The following is an 18,465-nucleotide window of genomic DNA, read 5'->3' as shown; positions in this document are numbered from 1 at the left end:
TGCCGTGGAAAGAAGCAGCCAGTGCAGATAGGATGCAGTTTAGTCTCACTGGAAAATAGCTTCAAGGCTCAACCTGTTCCCAAACCCCACCCCAGCAGTGTCTGATGACATTCCACTCAGAACCAGACCGATCACTTGGGGAGATCTCATTTGTCTTACCCCGTTCTTAAACCACAGCTATTACCCTATCTTAGCATCTGTGGGGAGTGATATCTGGGAAGGTTATTTGATAGGTCTCCTGGGAGGAGCAGAAACTTTCCACCAACTGATCTCCAGTGATTTTGATGCTCCCAAGTCCAGGCTACAGTACCTCCTAAGCTTTTCCCTGATCTCAAAGTTCTTGATCTCAGTTCTGAGGTCCTCAAACTCCTGCGCAGAGGAGAGGTTGCAGAAGACCCTGAAGTCGTTGTAAGGTGGGATGCCATGGTCTCGCCCCCTCTGGATGTTGATAGCAGCCAAGTCCAGTGAGACAGAGTGTGCCATGGAGAAGAGTTTCTCCGTCAGCTCCATGTTGAGGAGTTCAGAGGGGACCCGCATTTTCCCAGGAACCCCAAAGAGCCCACGGAGGAGGGGGTCGATCCCACCTTCCTGTGTGATCCTGAAAGGGGAGAAGAAGGCCTTGTGCAGGGGGACGTGGCCTTGGCGGATGGGCTGGAAGGATTCGTTCAGCCGGTACAGGATGGGGTTGATCAAGGTGTGGCCGAAGCGGAAGGCAGCAGTGGCGAAGACGTTGAGAATCCCTGCATTGACGTTGGGGTTGTAGCCTTTGTACTCACCCAACATCTTCATCCCAGCTTCCCCAAGGACCTTGGGGAGCCACTGGGCGTAGGTGATATGTTGCATCTGGGCACCCACGATCTTCCGTGCCTCGTGATACAGGAGTTCTCCGTCCCAGTGGGGGTTGAGGGCCGACAGCTCCATGGCAATGCGGTTGTGCTCCCGGAACCAAAGCGTGTGCATGGCTGTCAGACCCAGCTGCTCATTGGCACGGTGGTCCCCAGCCAGAAAGCACGGCACGGGGCTCTCGTTCTCATCCCTCATGCACTCTGTGGGCGGCCCCACGGCAAAGGGAAGGAGATGCTTCCCCGAGCTGGCCACAACTTGCCCTTGCTTCAGCAGCCCTTTTCGGCTGCTCAGATCCCGCAGTTCCCGCGATTCCTGCTCTGTGCTGCCGTAAACATTGGAAGCATCGATGTAAGACGTCAAGTGATTGATCTGCTCCCTGGCGTAGACAGAGTTCATCAGCAGGGAGGTCATCCCGCTGCCGCACACGGGGCTGGAGCGGACAAAGAACATGCAGCGCCCGTTCCTGACGCGGGGGTCGTTGGCCGGGACTGTGATGGAGAAGCAAGGTGGGTCATTGCTGCACACCTGGCTGCAAGGTGCTCCATCTGAGAAGCGGGACATGCTGATGGCTGCCACCGTCTGGTCCATGTCGTGGTCCAGAAACTGTCCCCACTGCATGAGCATGTGCGTGAACTGGTCATCGGGGGTGACGGTCTCAGTCCCGATCATGGTGGTGGAGACAAGGCGGGGTAGAGGAAGGGGCAGCCCCCTGGCATCTTGTGCCAAGGAAAAGCCCCGGGGGAGGTTAAATCCATTCTGGTAGGCAGGTTTGAGGAGCCTCTGGAAGGCTGTGAGAGATGCACCCCACATTGGGTGCTGGAGGTTGTTGCAAGACCCATCATGGGTCCTGTACTTCTTGTGGAAGCAGATATTGGAGCAGTTGGGCGTGCGGCGGTGGGCAGAGCAGCCCGATAGGTTGGCGATCATGTTCAGGTAGTGGGGGGACACCAAGTCGTTGTACCGATACCCTGCAAAGGCAAAGCACCAGGTCAGACCACGGCCGCTGGAGCCATCATGTTCCCACCACCCCATGTCAGGGTTTTGGGTGGCCCCTGCTGCTGGGACTGTTATGGCGGGCACAGAAAGGTCAGGTCTCTGATTCTGGTGTTGCCATGTCAGTTGTGTAACGTTAAATGAAGCATAGCACCATACCAGGAAATAAAAGGGGAAAAGAGTTTAGTATGAACTGCACAGAGGTAGAAACAGAAACATTGTGACTGATCTTGGTCTCCATCCTGGGTTTATTTTACATCTCTCTGGGTTATAACTGCAACCTCGAGCACCATCAACCATCCCAACCCTACGTGAGGAGCTGCAGGGAAGCCGCGGGTGACTGCCAGGGCGTTACGTCGTGCGAAAGCGCTGAATAACACTGAATAACGCTGTGCTGTGCGGATGCTGATGGGACGAGGAGGGGGAGAGGCTGGCAGAACAACCAGCCCGGACGGGACCTGCAGCCTGGAGAGAGGCTCCTCACAGCCCGGAGCACATCCAGGCAGGCAAAAATATTTACGAGCCCCAAACATACACAGTGACTCACAAGTATAGGTAGAAACTTGCAGCGTGCGGGCATGTCTGTTGTATATAAAGGAGGTCCCAGTCAACAAGTTTGGAGCTCAGCTGCTGGGTGCTTGGACCTCCCTTGGTATTTTTACTGTTGCGTTGCTCTGTTGCTTGCTATCCTGACTCAATAAAAGGAACCCGAGTGGTTGGAACCCATCTGAGTTTGTAGCTAAAAGGTCTAAGTGGTAGAAAGACAAAGTGATATCCCCTTCCTTGGTTACAGCACCCAAATACTTCAGTTTTCAGTATTTTTCTCGTTGCCACTTGGAGGGCAGGAAACATCTCTGGCCGCGCTGCTGGGGGACTGAACCTCAGACCCACCACAGCACTCCTTTGGGAGTCAGGTGGTGAAATATTTTTAAAGACTGGGGCTTTATAGCCAGCCAAGAAATCTTTACCAGAACAGGGAATGGAAATACTTTCCCAAGTGCGGGGTTGGTTCAGTCACCTCAAGACCTCTGGCTGTTATGAAAATCGCAAGATGTAAGAATTGCAACCCAGACAACACATTTCTTGGCATACTCGAAATTGCACTTTTTAAACTTTCTGCATAACTACACACAGTTGTATTAATTTAATGCAATGCACAAAGTGAAGCAGGAAAATAAAATCTCTCATACCTGTGACATTCATATCCACAATGAGACCTTGTTGCACGTGTTCCTGGATCAGCTGCAAAGTCCTTTCAAAGATCTCACCTGCCCGGGCTGTTTCCAGGGTGTAGGGGTCCCGAGGGTAACGGAAAAGAGCCAGTAAGTCATTGGGTGTCTTGGGGCGTCTGTTTCCAAGAGGCAGAAGTGATGCAGGAACATTAAAATAAATAGACTGAAGATTTAAATGAATCAACTCTACAGGCAGCAGGAGTCAGGCTCTGAGCCTGGCCCAGTGCTTGACCCCCAAAACTAGTGTATAATAATGATGAGGCTTGCCTGCATATTGCAGATGATTAAAGAAAGGATATTTTTCCCTAGAAAAATACACAAATTTAATTTCCTTAGCGTTTCTATTTTTTTTTTCCTGCTATAGTAAATTATTTTTCACATTCCAACAGCTGAAACCCAGAGGTTTTGGGCTTAATATGAACTATCTATCTTTTCAATAAAAACATATATTGGAGTGGAAGAGGAGGGAATTACCATTCACTCAGGAAGTCATTTTTCATTGAGGAAAGGGTTCAAACTATATATTTCTGTTCACCCTGCACAAAGTCAGTTGCATTTATGATATGACGATACTGATTATTTTTTTTTCTAGGCATTGCCTCTGGAGCCAGCTCCAGCTGACAAAATTTATGTTACAGATATAAGTGACATAAAAGGTGATATTTGCATATCAGATATTAATGTATGAGATTTTTCCAGAATCCCAAATGCCTGTTATGAAGCTCTATCACATCCTCACTTCTACATGGTACAGCTTCAACCTCCAATACCCAAAACAACACTTAGCTTTCATTTGTGGATTGTCAATGATAAAATGAGATCTGAGAAAGCTTCATTCCCTGGTTTTTTATCTCTTTTCTGCTCCAAGTCTCGGATCGTGGTGTTTCACACACTTACTTGCTGAACAGCTCGGTGCGTGTGGAGTTGATGGCATGGTCCACGCTGCTGATGGCTTCTCGGATCGACGTGGCCACAAACGTGTCACCGCTCCGACCAACAAACGTGGCTTCCCAAAGAAGAAAGAAAGAACTAAACATTCTTAATTTGATATTAATTTATCTTCCAAGCTCAAGAAAAATCTGTATATAGATACAAGCCCCACAGTAACTCCATTGAAGGTCAAACTCTGTTTCCATTCACAACATAAACATCATGAAACTTCTTCTGTTTTCAAAAGCAGATATTCTAAAGAAGAAATTAACTGTCTGAAAAAGCATATGGCTTTCTCAGGAGATGGCTGTGGAACACATATTCACAGTTTGCTCCTGTATGGCTTTGCAAATAAATGCATGTTTTGTTTGGTGGTTAAACTGGAAAAAGAAAATGTAAAAAAAAAAAAAAAATCATAGGAAGTTAACCCAAAATAATGTATTTACTTCCCACAAAGAAAACTTCTAAAATTCATTTGAATGTGTTGCTCATACATTAATTTTCCATTTGTGGAACACTTCTAATTCAGTACAAATCTAGAGTTAAAACATCAAACACATCATTTTGAAACAAATAAGAAAGCTGTTGCTTGAATACCTTCAGGAGTAAACACATGAATTCTTAAAAATTACTACAGAATGCATTTTTTAAGCCAGGGCCTTTGTCACAGCTGAACAAATCCGTTCCCATTTGGCTACTGATGTACGTGACAGCCAGCTGGAAAATGAGTTACCAATCAAGAATAAATCACAGAAATTATCTCAGGAATAATTTCAAACAACAAGGACATTTCAGATTATTCTCAGCTCCTTGCACACAATCCCTGTATAGAAAATGACACTAAATTCACCTAATAAGCTACTCAATATTCATGCTGGTTGTTCCTGCGTGCTTGAGGAACAGCTCTCTACTTATATTTTTAACTTTATTTCTTGGCTTTGTTGTTTTTTTTTTCCCCCTTGCCAGTTCTTCCTCACCCTCTAACAAGTACAATTTCCACTCTTGACCTCTTTATCCATCACAACCTCCCTAATGCACAGAGTGGGAACTTTAAAACGAGCGACTAATTTCCCATCCCCAAGAGACTGAGCAAACATTTTAAACCCTGTATTTGCAGCAACAATGTCGTTCTCCTCTGCCCTCCCCTGGTGTGCGAGGTTACAGTCAGATGACTTAGAATCATAGAATCATTTTGGTTGGAAGAGACCCTCAAGATCATCAAGTCTAACCATTAAACTTGTGAGCGTGTTGGCACATTTTAATAAGTTTTTTACTAATTTTCTCCCTCCCAGCAGAGGCAGTAACTACATGCACACCAACAGCTCCGCTTGCAGGAGGCAATTTAAGGCAACAACTTTGTTTTTACAGGGAGAAATTGCAGCTCAGCTGAGAAAACAGCGAGGAGCAGCTTGGAGATGCTCGGGCTTACACAACAGAGTGACTCTGATCATGCCTGCAAGGGATTTGTCTGCAAAGAAGCTGGAGAAATAAGATGTTCATGTTCATACGGATATATGTTCAAAGCGTAGGCATCAACACAATGTAGCCCTTCCTTACACAAGAGGAGGAGAAGACCCGAGGAGCACAGGAGATGCCCTACCAGTGATGGAGAGCTGCATGGCGCTGGAGGTGAAGCCAAAGGGGTTTCTTGCTATGCACTCGTATCTGCCCTGGTCAGCCACGCCAAGGTCGTGGATGGAGAGGGTCCCATCTTGGCTGATGTGGAACTTGCCGCTCTCCGTGATCTGGATGCCCTCCTGTTGCACCGTGAAAAGACAGAAAACATGTCAGGGTGTGGAGAGCATCCCACCATCCCAGCCCTCAGCCCATTCAGCAAACCCGCAGATGGATGCGATGAAGTGATGTGGCCACCAGATGTTAGCATTGCTCTTCCAGAGAAAGCAGAAAGCCACCCAAGGACATGTCCTCCTGCCTGGACCCACTGCCAGGAGGCTCTCGCTCGGCTCCTTCACCCTGGGCCACCTCCAGGCACTCACGGCATTTCTCAGCACTTCTTACAGACGCTCTGGCTGGAGCTGGCGCTGTGCCCTGGTGCTGCCACAGAAGTTTCACAGCACATAAATAAGCCTAAAAGTCTTCAGTTATGGGACAACCTGAAACTGATGGATTTTTGCTGGCCTTCAGCTGCAGATACCAGGTTTTGCAGGCCCTGAGCAGCATCGCTGATCAAAGCACTGCCAGCAGCAGCTCCCTCAAACCCCAACCTCTCCACCTGGCTGGGGGCTTCAGATTTTACTTTCTTAATTCTCTTGTTTCTTAACATCTTTCTGGGGCTCAAGCATTTTCCCCTCTAATTTGTCCTGTGCCTGACTGTGCTCAAAAGTAAGGCAGGTCCCAGGGAAGGTCACAGGTGTTGTACTACAGCACAGCAAGAAAACGTCTAAGGAGCTTCACCTAAGGAGTTCTTGAAAAGAGCAGCCAGGCTGCAGCGCTATTGTGAGGGATCGTGGGTTTGCCTCATCAAAGCTGGAGCCAACCAGCATCATCCAGTTCCACCAGTGGGGATCCTGGAAATAAGGACAAACTACTTAGGGGGAAAAAAAAAAAAAAAAAAGAAATCCATTTTCATTTTTTTCCAGGAATAGTCAATTAAATGTTTCTAACATCCTGGAGGGTCACTGGCTTCAAGTTACTCATTTGGAAGGAAGAACAAGAAAAAACAGGAATGTGCGTTGCAAGGTTTTGAGCTTGAGAAGGAGCAATTCTTTCAGACCATTAAAAAAGCTAAATCAGTGGAAATATCAGTCCTTAAATTTTAATCAAGCACAATTTCTTCCATGTGTACTGCACAAACTGATTTAACTAGTTGAGCTGGAAGAGATGTTTAACAAGAGAGTTGTTTAATGCCCCCATGGAGGACAAGATAGTATAGAATCACAGAACAGTTTGGGTTGAAGGGACCTTCCCAGCTCACCCAGTGCCACCCCTGCCATGAGCAGGGACATCTTCACCAGCTCAGGTTGCTCAGAACCCCATCCAGCCTGGCCTGGGATGTCTCCAGGGATGGGGCATCCACCACCTCTCCGGGCAACCTGGGCCAGGCTCTCACCACCCTCAAGAGAAAAAACCATCTTCCTCCTGCCCATCTCTTACTTTGACCCAGGTGATGGTTGGCTGTGGATCTCCTTGGGCAGTGCAGGCAATGGCAACGTCCTGGCCCGTCTCTGCCACCACGTCTTGCGGGGGGTGAAGGAACACGGGTATCACTGCTCAAAAAAGTCACAAGTGAAACAAATGCATCAATGAAAAAAGAGAAATCTGCACGAAAAACATCTCAGCACAGGCAAACCAGAGCTGCCGGGCTCCTTCTGCTCTTGCAAGGGCTCTTCAAAGGGGTCTCAGTCTCTCTACCAAGTCCTCTGTAATTTATGTTCATTATTTTCTGCTCCTGTGTGTCTTTACTTGGGGCAAGTACATAGGAATGTGTTGGGTTCCCTGTCATTTAAAACAGTTAATTCAAAGGCTCTCTAGAAAAGATGCTCAAGCTGAAACAAGGATCATTAATTGATTCAGGAACTATCCTCTGGCAAGTGTTACTCAGGTGAGATTAAAGAATTATATTATCTTGCTGGTCTTCAAATATTTGGTGAATTCTGTGCTTGAAACATCACTAATTTCATGTTTCTAGGCAGTTTCTTTCCCCCCAGGTCTACTATCAGCAAAATTCTGCCATGTTTGCAAACAAGTAGGGATGTTTGCTTATTTTGAGCAATTATTGATACAGAAACAAAAAAGCAAATAAAAACCTGAAAGCATTCCTGTGTGACTTGTGTTTTATAGAGGCTTGATTTTAGAATACCTATGTTTAGGTTGAACCCATGGCCTGGTAGCTCATGTTTAAGATAAATGTATGTGGAGCCAGAGTTAAATCTTCCTGAAGAAAGAAATCAGGAATCAGGTATTTTGCAAGATGTTTCATTTTAAAAATAATCTTGCAATTCATCCTGTAGGTAAGCTAAGATTTAAAAATAGTAAGAAAAAAGAAAAATTACTAAGAATTTAATTAATACATTTTTTTGTAAATTCTCAGACAAAAATTCTTTGTTTCCTTTACCAAAATAATTTCCTTACAAACAACTCCCAAACACATTCAAGAGCCCCATTTTTCACTCAAACTGGCCAGCTCGGATCTCATCTGATGGGCATTAAAGGTCATTTAGATCCCATAACCCCACCCTGGTGTTTATTCATGCAGATGCCAACTGATACCAGCCCATTCCCTGGCCACACCGGATGAGTTTCATTCCCCTGGTTGTACTTTTTCTAGACTACCAGATAAATTTTCGAGGAAAACTGAAGCAGCTTCTTCCAATTTACAAATCTTGGCACTCTGGAAACCTCTTTAAAGTTTCCCACCAACTGATGGAGCTCTCAGGACTCTATGGCCATTCATGGGCAAAAGCAAAATCCCATCCCATGGGAACCAGGGCAATTCCCCGCCTTGGCAGACAGCGTGTTCTATACCTTAACATGAACTTTATAAACCCATTTTCTAGCCCTTATTCCCCCAGCCTCACCTCGGGGGGTCACCGACAGCTGTACCGGGATTGTCCTCACTCCAATGGCGCTGATGGCATGACATTCGTACTGGCCTTGGTCATGCAAAGCCACCCTGGTCACCCGCAGGGTGCCTGTGGAGAGGACGCTGTGCCTCCGGTCGCTTGGCAGCGGCCCCCCTGGTCAGACAAGAAGTGTGATTTGTTAATTGTCTGCTCTTCCCACACCCAGGATTGTGACTGAGTTCTTATCTAAGCAACTGGAAAGGGGCTTGTACCCTTTTTCTTTCCTCGTAATCCTTTTCTTCGTGCAAACTGCAGATTTACTGACCCCTGATGGATAGCAGATCTGTGTTCAACTGTCCAAGCTGGCTGTTCAATCAAATACATAGCAACATCTAGCACTGCCTTTTTTCATTTGGTATTTTGATTTTCTTTGGTTTGGAAACTGCATTGTTTCAATATTTCCTCTATTTAAGGAGAAAAGTTCAAAATTAAAATGCTTTACCAAACCTCCAAAAAATTATTAGAGCTTCTCAGCTTAGCGTCTTTTTTATTTTTTTTTAATATTCCATTTTCTTCCAAATAAGGGCTCTATTTATTCATCCCAAGTAACAAAAGGAATCTGAATCTTCCCCACACTGTTAAAAGTGGCTTTGAGAATGAGCAATGGTCCATCACTTCTCTTGTCTTGCTCTTAGCATCCCTTCTGTGACAGCACTGCAAAGCCTGGCTGATCTCTGGATCACCGGGTGACCAAGCTAACGTGGCTACACAGCAGTTATTATATTAATTTTACTTCTTGTCACTGTCCTCCTTTCCACATCTTTAAGAAATATCCTCTGAAATCTGAGCGGTGGAGAAAAACAGGTTAAAGGAGATGAAGAACATGCTGCTGGAGGAGAATTTTAGCTGGTCCTTTTTAACTCCACGTCAGCTGTGGAGGCTGGGAAACAATAGCCATGAATTCTCCACAGCGCTAAACCATTAATTATGGCTTGTGAAGCATAAGGAAAAGTTGGAGGGCCTCTGGGCCAGGCATTGTTGGCTTCTGTCCCAGAAAGTGTTGGAAGGGATCAGTTCAGTGGAGCCAGCACTAACCATCATCCGAGCCTTTAAAAGTTCACCAGCACCTGTTGGTCCCAAGCAGTTTTTCCAAAGTGAAAAGAAACCCCAGAGGTGTCAGTGGTGAGCAGTGCTCTCCTGCAATGTGCTCCCCAAGAGGAGCAAATCAACTATAATGATGGAGAGCTGGTACCTGGTGATACCCACTGATTCGGAGTGGCCAGACCTGCCTTCTCAAAGAGGTAGGAAGCCACCACAGAAGGATGTTTGAGGCTTTTTCAATGAAAAACACTCCTTCCTTCTGACATGATGACTTAGTATGTCAGAGATCTAAGAGGCTCCTTCCTCACTGCTTTACACCATCCTTGGTGATCCTTGACATACCTCCCAGTGTGACCAGGTCTGTGCTGATCACCATCTGCCCCGTGTCACCACTCGCAGTCATTGCCCTGGACCAGCAGCTGGGCTGCTCTCATCCACACCCCGCAGATGGGGGCACAGAAGGAAAATAAAGCCCCAAGTCAAGTGAGGCCGTACCTGCCCTCGTCCAGGTGATCACAGGCGGAGGGTGACCCTCGGCAGAGCAGGGAAAGTCCACACTTTGTCCCTCAGTTACTGTCTGATCAGTGGGGATGAGCAGAAACCTGGGAGAATCTGGAATGGAAAGCGAGAGAGCAGCAGGAAAAACTCAGGCAGCAAAGTTGGGTTAATTCTCAGTTCACAGAAGCAGAACCAGTCATGGGGCTTAAATACACCCCCCCCAACTGAACAATTTATCCCAGAAATGTCATCAGCCTGGGACTCCTCACCTTGCACTATGACCCTTGCTGTTGCCTGGATGGATCCCTCGGTGTTGCTGGCATTGCAGTTGTACTGGCCCTGGTCCAAGAAGGTGACGTTCCGAATGAAGAGTCCTCCAGAGCTGGTGATAGCGAAACGGGAATCCTGCGGTAAAGGAGAGCCCGTGCCAAGGGTCCAGCTGATGCGAGGGTGGGGGTGCCCAGAGACCCCGCACTCCAAGGTGACGCTTTCCCCAATCAGCACTTCAGTGTTCTGCGGCTGGATCACAAAAGTGGGCTTGGCTGGAAGGAAACGAGTACGTCAGAAAGCAGAAACCCTGGTGCCTGCTCTGCTATGGGCAGGAATTGCCTGGACATCTCATGCAGCCACCTGGCTCTTCCCTGAGCTCCAAATCCTCCATGTGAGCAATTCCCCCAGCACCGCTTCTTCCCACCAACTCCCCATCCCGGTCACCTCGGGCTGGAGCATCCCCATTCCTGTGTCCCCTTCGCCCCGCTATCTCTGTGCTGCAGAATTAACCCCAAACTCCCACCCCAGGCACAAATTACCTTTGATCTCTAAACCCTCAGTCTCCCACTCCCATGAAGGAACCCCCTAAAGCTCAGACCATGTTACGCTGTAGCCACTCTTCTCCAGCACACCAAGAATATCTTGGCACATAAAAAGCTGAGACTGACTCTGACTTAGCTCTAGTCCTAGCCCCAATCTGAGCTTGGCTTTCAAGTGGTGCACAAGGCTCAATTACATGGAGTGTCAAAATAGCGCAGAACGACTTCTTGTGTCTTGACCTCCCCGGCGATGTTCTTGGCCATGCACTGGTAGATGCCTTTGTCCGACTCCTTGGTATTCTGGATCATCAAGGTACCATCTTGCAACAGGTTCAGGCGGTTGTCGTCTTTCATGTCAATCTTGTTACTGAAAAACAGACACAAAACAGGCAAAATCTGAAAGGAGTAAAGATGGGTGGTCTTCCCTGAGCTGCTGGGAGCAGTGGGACTTTGCATGTGTTGCAGTAAATCGGTGTTCCTTGGAGCTATGATGAGACTTTATGAAATTTATAGCATGAGTTATGATTTACAGCCCTGAACTCCAGCTCCCTGGGTGAGCTTTGTCTCTCACCACTGATTACATACGACATTTACAGCCCATCAGCAGAGCACACTGTTCCCACGCAAGAGCATCGTTGCTATTGTCAGGACATCCAGGCCCAGAAAGCTTGTTCTCATTATTTACTAAGTGCAAATATAACAGTTAATTAATATCGTTATTGTGTGTAGCGATTTCTAGGCCTCTTTGCGGGGGGGCAAAAATCTCTGAGTAAGTCACTGTGGGACCCCAACACAGCTTGGACTCCAACCCAACTCAAGAGCTGTGAAATATCTTCCTCCTTTCTACAGTGACCTGTGACTCCTGGATCCCAGCCCACAGCAGAAGGTCCCACTGCTGCGTTCCATTTGTCCCAGCGCGAAGGAATCTTGGATGGCTGCAGATGATTGAAAAGGGAGAAGGGACCTCTCCCCCCCTAGGACAAAGGCTGAATCCACTCTGAAAACTAATATGCTTGCTGGGCATTTATTTAATTCCCCTGATGTCTCCCCACTCTAGTCATATCTCGTTTGCGTAACATTTATTATCGTTACCGCTCTGACAATGCTGTCTTTGGGAGCCTGCCAGCATTTCCCTAACAAAACCTTCCTTCCAGGGGACTTAACTCAGCCATAAACTTTTGCTCTGTGCTGAAACTCTGCCTGGTGGGGAGTTTGCTGGAGAAGCACACATTGATCATTTTTATTAATAACCAAGCCCTATCCAGGCTTCCACAGACAAGATGCTCGTAAAGCAGCAAAGTAACTGCAGCTCCACAGTGGGCAACTGCTTGAGTGTAGAATATTTCATTGTGTAGCATTTCCCAGAAATGCTTTGGCATCTGGCACAGCTGCATACCTTTTCAGTGTTGCTGTACAGAATGATAATCTACACGCTGCTTTGCAAGGTCTGTCAGTGGAGCACCATGATTCTTCCCTTCGAAAAAAAAGCCATTTTCCCAGCACGCTAGGCCTTCAGCAAGAAAAAATTAGAAGCTAGAAGCATTTCAGCAGTTAATAAAATGGCAAACATGACGGCTGAGAGCAACACGACATACTAATTTTATTTTCTGATCAAAAGACAACAGCTTTCAGCCTGCAGAGTATGTTTATGGGAAAGTTATAAGCTCTTGGAATCCATCACAAATGCAGATGAAACATTTCAAATGCAGATGGAAACGCCACATGGGTTATGTGGTCGCCAGAGAACACTATTAAAAGGAAGGTATAATAAATACAACCAATGAAATACCTTTTTCTTTTATATTTTATGTTGCATGAAACAGCTTTTGTAATTACAAAACTACAGTGAAGAGCTTGGTGCTTGGAAAACTTTGCTACTCCAGGGCCCATTTTTGTGTGACTTACTTGTTGTGCAGCCAAATGATCACAGGCTTTGGGTTGCCTTCTGCCCTGCAGGTGAAATAAACTGTGTTTCCCAAGAGGACGTCAACATCGTGGGGTTCTGAGGTTATGCGAGGCCTCTCTGCAAAAGACAGTTTTAACACATTCCAGTCTAGAGCAGCACAAAACCACCTACAAGCCGTTCTGCAGCTCCCAGTGAGCAGGTACCAGCAGAGCCCTGGACACAACATCACTCAGAGCCACCTCAAAACTTCCCACCAACATCGGCAAAATTACTGATATCAGGGAGGGAACAGCATCGTTCACCTGAGCCTGATAAAAGCCCTGGAGAATCGAAGTGGTTGTTCTTATTGTCAGTAAGTTGGGCAGCAAATCAGCTCCAGAGCTGGCTGAACACTGGTTCACTGTAGCTGCCCCTCTTGGTTTCCCTAAAATAATGGAAGAAGTCGGTAGCGTCCTCGCTTGGGCTGTTTTTCTGCCCCTGTCAGCCTCCTGCTCTCAGCTTCATCTGAACATCGTTCCAGCTCTCTGCAAATCACACCTTTTCGACTGGATTTCATCCATTATGCCCCTAATTCACCAGCTGACCCCTGTTCAACCAAGCTTTTCACTATGTGCTTCACTTTAAGATATACTCAAGCATGAAGCAAGTTAAACATCTAAAGGATATACTAAAATACTAAGGAATTTATGTGTGTGGTCTGGGGGGCTTGATCTCTATTCAGCAGAATACTTGCCCATCAAATAATCTGTACACTCACCAGTAATCCAGTAAAACCAGCTGGATTATTTGTAAGATTAAGTGAGAAACTGTCACCTTCTCCAGTGGAAGGTCTGTGCCCTTGCTCCTTAGACCACAAGTGAATGGCTCGGCAATGTGTCCCCACTGGCAACACCAGTGTGGGACTAAACCCACCACAGCCCCATGGTACAAAACACTGATCCAGTGCAGATTTGCTTACATCTGCTAAAAAGTGGTGCGTTAAGTTGATGCCAGCAGGTTTCGGACTGACTCAGATATCAGCTGCCTGCATCATTAGAGCTTTACGCTGAATTATGCATCATTTGTCTTCCCCAGCTGGCACAACACCAGCATAAAAACCTAATGCCAGCAAAGTCTTCCCACCAGGTGCTCAGGCTAATTTGACAGACATCCCACTGTGTGCCCATGCCTAAACCAGAACAAATTTACATTAACGGCTGTACCGTGGCACCGGGTGTGTGCCTGGAGCCCAAGCTCATTGAGCAGCACATCCACTTGCACTGGGTCCCACCCCATGTGCTCCCAGCTGCTTTCTCTACACCCTTCCTGTTCTCCCTGTCCCTCGAGATTACAGACTCTGTGCCAATTCAGCTCTTTGCATGGCGGTGCATTAAATTGAGCTGTGAAACGGTCAAGATTAAAAAGAAGGAAAAAAAGCAGAATTCATGGGACAGTTTTTCAAAATCCAGCTGATGTCACACATCTGGCTCACAGCATGGCCACACACAGCTGGACTGGCATATCCAGGAGGGATGCTAACAGCTTGGGTGAGTGGGAACATCTCTGACTGAATCTACCAGTACTGAAGTATCAGGGAACCACAGACGGTGCTTGTACCATCCCGCACTTAAAAGTTAGAGTTTTGTCTTTCTCTGCATGACATATTGAACTTTGGAATTTTTCAGACCAAAACCTTTCATTTCAAAATAGCATTTTTTAGTGAGAAATTATTTAAATTTAAGGAAGAGCAGCTTAACAAACCCAGCACTTAGCACAGTCAAACAAAACATTCAGCAATGTATCTATTAAGAGTTTGCTTTGGTTTTCAGTTGTGTTTCCAGCCATCACAGCTCTACCCCTCTGTTCAGCCCAATGTGGGATGTTTCTTCTGGTTGCTGGTTTAACCACCAGCCTCAGTAAGACCTTCACTGGCCCTACTCTACCTAAAAACCAACAAGACACTTGGCAGCCAAAATAGAGCTGCTGTCAATTCCCACACGACTGTCTGCTTTCTCTGCATTATCCTGATCACTCGTGTGACCCAACTGGGACTTTCCCATTTCAGCAGCAAAGGAAGGCAGAAAGCGGGATGCCAGGGATGGCGAAGAGGGAGGAAAAAGGGCAGAGGAAACAATTCCTAAACCAAAACCCAACTCCATGGGCTGGGGGTGGTGGATGGAGGGGTTTGAGCTCACTCACCGCAGTTGAAGTCCTGGGCGGTCAGGGTGACGATGGAGCGGCCGTGCAGGTCCCGCGGGGCCTCGCAGGTGGCGGCGGTTTGGATGCTGCCCTGCTCCGCGTATTTCTTCAGCAGCTCCGCCAGCCACATCAAGTCACAGTCGCAAAGCAAAGCGTTGGAGTCCAGCCGCCTGCAAAAGCGAGGAAAAAGCTGCTCATTCCCCAGGTCCCGAATGCCACCGCCTTACACAAGACACGGGAGGCGAACTGCACCCTGGAGTGAAGGAGTGAAGGCTGCTCTTCCTCGCATTTGATCACACCCCAAATGAATATTAGAGATATTTCATCCCACAATGTTTAAATGGGATGCTTAACCAAGTCAGAAAGATTTCATTGAAAAAATAACATTACTCATCAGCCATTCCAGTTTCAAATTAAAATTACTCTATTAAAACAGACTATGCATTTTTGGCTTGAGGCAAAGAGAAACACTGAAATATTGGAGATTTGAACCTTTACTGAAATCTATAAGAGCAGCAGATAACACCACCCCTGTTAGAGCTTTCCACGCTCTTTTACTCCTAGCTCAAAAAGCTCTGTGCGTCAGATCAGTCTCCTGTGAGCAGCTGCCTGAGGCTGCAGCGTTCCTGCACAACTGGAAGAACTTTCATTCCTGCATCGTACACCTGGACCATGCTGAATGGAGCCCCAGTGACCTCCCAGCACACCAGTGTTTTTCCCTCTCCCGACCTCACTTCTATGTGCAGTTCTTGTTCTACACATCAGGATAAATACAGACCACAGGGGGATTTAGTTTCTGCCTCTTTCCCCACTGATGGTTTTACAGGAGATGGGCCTAGGCCATTAAAAAAATAAAAAAAAATGAAGAAAAGTCTAACATTTTCAGGGACAAATATTTGAGAACGTGATATTTTACACAAGCCCATAATGGAGTATTTTATAGACACCAAACCTTTTCCTCTGACACATACAGACAACATTTCACAAGTTATTCTCTGTTAAACAGAAGTGAAGCATTTTACCTGCTGGCAGAAATCACAGAGGGCTGCAGTGAGAAACACATTGTTTTCTTCTGGTTTAAAATCATGGCAGAAAAACAAAATTCTTTAGGTTTTGCTTTTTGTCCTCAAAATACATCATAGAACTTATTTCCAGAGCTCACAAAAGACAAACAAAGCAAAGCTCTGGGACATTTAAGCAAGCAACAAGTAAACTATGTAGGAATAACACACCAGGGCATTCCTGCATGAGAGGAGAGTCGTGCACCTTGGCGCTCCTCTGAGTATTTTCGATTGCCAGAAAAAAAGCCTTTCCTTTTATGACTATGGTTTTCCCTTCCATGTTAGATACAGATAAGAACGCATGACCAATGTCATATCTGTAACCTGCACTCCCTACATTTTCAAAGGATGTTCTACAGGTTCAGATGGTTGTAAGGACTTTCCAGGAATGTTCATTCCTATGGCATTATTGAGTTGTAAATATATTATTAGATTATAATCAGACACTAACATTAAGAAACTACTAAGTGGTTAAATCAGCTCTCATGTCCAATCAAAACTATTTTATAAACTTAGCCGTGGCCTTAGAAGTGCAACAACTTCAAATTTTGCCAACCGGGCACATTTTTCCTCAGGTCCTGGCCATCTGATCAAAGACAAACAATTGCTCTTTGCAGGCGATGTTTTTTTTTTACTTACAGCCGTTTGAGGGATTCCAGTTGAGAGAATGTCCCTGGATGAATCCTGGAAATCTTATTGTTGTGCAAGAATCTGCAATGGGAGAACAGATGCCAAAACATTATTCAGTTATTCACACTACAAGGACGACAACATCCCAGGTCAAAACTCAGTTTAAATACAAGGGCTGCTCATTAAAATGGAACTTAAACATTTACAGTGTTTATTTCCCTGAGCTATAGGGATTTCATTCATTGCGAGTGCAATACAATGCACCAAAATGGAGAGCGGGTGTGGACTGGAAACGGTGACTCAAGATGTGATGTAACAGGTTTAAACTGGAACCTTAAAGTTAATCTGCTTCATGCTCTGCAAAGGGAGGAGAAAGGGCATGAAATCCCCACAGACTGGACCCACCCGATGTTTTCTAAACTGGAGCTGACCCAGGCACTGAAGGGACCATTTCTTGTCCCCCCTGCAGAAGACACAGCAGTTTTCCATTGCGGTAAGGCTCCAGCAGAAGATGCTGAATAACTACAACATAGTTATTAACCCAAATCCATAAGTAAATCTAATTCAGACAACAACAGCCTCTGATCAAATCTCCCTCCCAGATTCTTAGCACACAGGTAAAACTCCCCAGTTCTTAGAAAGAAACCCTGATAGTGCTAAAATTCAGTGGGGACTAAGATGGAATAATTAACTCTCCATTCACATAACGGAGGGGGAAATTTAATTATGTTGGTGACATCTAAAACTCATAGACAAAAGATAGGAAGAAATTCTAGTAGATGGTGGAACAAACGAAATACAAAAGCAGTACAGGTTGCATGCAAATGTCTGCACACACACATGTATGTGTGAGTTCAGCCTAGCTGGATGCTGAAAAACCTCCCTCTAAAATTTAAATCCAGAATTTTTGTTGGATCAAATACAGAGGCTGAGATCAGCCATAGCGTACAGATCCAGGTCTGAGTTTTCCTCAGGGTGTTTGGATCCCATGATTTTCTTTTCCTAGCGTGTATGGACATAAGGCACATTTCCATGCAGCACAGAAGGGTCTGGTGGTTTCAGGACCCAGTGGGAACCACTGTGGGAAATTCTGTCCTAGTTGCTGCATCATTACTAGAAGCAAACCCAGGGAGCAGGAGACACAGGAATTCATTTCCTAACTGCTTTCAAGAGGATGCATGTTTTTCTTGTTGGACTTTCTTCTGACTTTATTCCTTTTCCACCCTTTTTTTTTTGATACACAGTGCCCAACAGTGACTAATGTTGACCTTATGGTCAGAGTAAAACGTCAGTTGGCTTGGCCAACCGTTGGGCTTTCTGCAGATTTACCCCTGCTTGGGTACAAATGTGAACATAACACAACACAGGAAATTCCCTTTTTGTTCTCAGTAACTCTTCTACCTCACAAATTAAAATCTCCCTCTTCAAGGAAGTTTCTTTTTGCATTTACCTCCATTTTGGAGATCACATCAAAACAGTTGCACAAAATAAGGTTTTTTTCACCCTTCTCCTCACAAGAAAGGTCCCATCTTTACTCACAGCCTTTCAAGTTTAGGCAGGTCACTGAAAGTCTCTGGCTCCAGGCTCTCCAGGTGGTTGAAATGCAGGTACCTGTCACACAGACAAACACAAAGGACACGGTTACAGATCTGCAATTTAAGAAAGAGAAGATCTTTTCAGATCAATCCACCAACACCCAGCACTTGGTCACCACACATCTCAGGGCAGATGCAGAGAAAGCAGCACCCACTTTGATGT

General features: G+C 46.0%; 1 protein-coding gene across 1 annotated transcript in view; it reads right to left on the bottom strand.

Moving 5' to 3' along the window:
• Window positions 1–18,465, bottom strand: part of LOC309445961 (peroxidasin homolog) — a gene marked incomplete at its 5' end in the record, with an annotated part of 43,025 nt that overhangs the window by 5,808 nt on the left and 18,752 nt on the right. Inside the window, 13 exons of the mRNA XM_082065279.1 lie at window positions 311–1,814; window positions 3,030–3,187; window positions 3,969–4,077; window positions 5,602–5,758; window positions 7,116–7,228; window positions 8,540–8,698; window positions 10,121–10,237; window positions 10,393–10,665; window positions 11,130–11,299; window positions 12,838–12,955; window positions 15,017–15,186; window positions 16,717–16,788; window positions 18,247–18,318. Of these exons, the coding sequence (XP_081921405.1) occupies window positions 311–1,814; window positions 3,030–3,187; window positions 3,969–4,077; window positions 5,602–5,758; window positions 7,116–7,228; window positions 8,540–8,698; window positions 10,121–10,237; window positions 10,393–10,665; window positions 11,130–11,299; window positions 12,838–12,955; window positions 15,017–15,186; window positions 16,717–16,788; window positions 18,247–18,318 (3,192 nt within the window). The remainder of the gene's footprint in view (window positions 1–310; window positions 1,815–3,029; window positions 3,188–3,968; window positions 4,078–5,601; window positions 5,759–7,115; window positions 7,229–8,539; window positions 8,699–10,120; window positions 10,238–10,392; window positions 10,666–11,129; window positions 11,300–12,837; window positions 12,956–15,016; window positions 15,187–16,716; window positions 16,789–18,246; window positions 18,319–18,465) is intronic.

The sequence above is a fragment of the Streptopelia decaocto genome (assembly GCF_964273445.1).
Source record: "Streptopelia decaocto genome assembly, chromosome: 14".
In the NCBI taxonomy this organism is placed as follows: Eukaryota; Metazoa; Chordata; class Aves; order Columbiformes; family Columbidae; genus Streptopelia; species Streptopelia decaocto.
The sequence above is the reverse complement of the archived record's forward strand: the minus strand, read 5'-3'. Positions and strand labels throughout refer to the sequence as shown.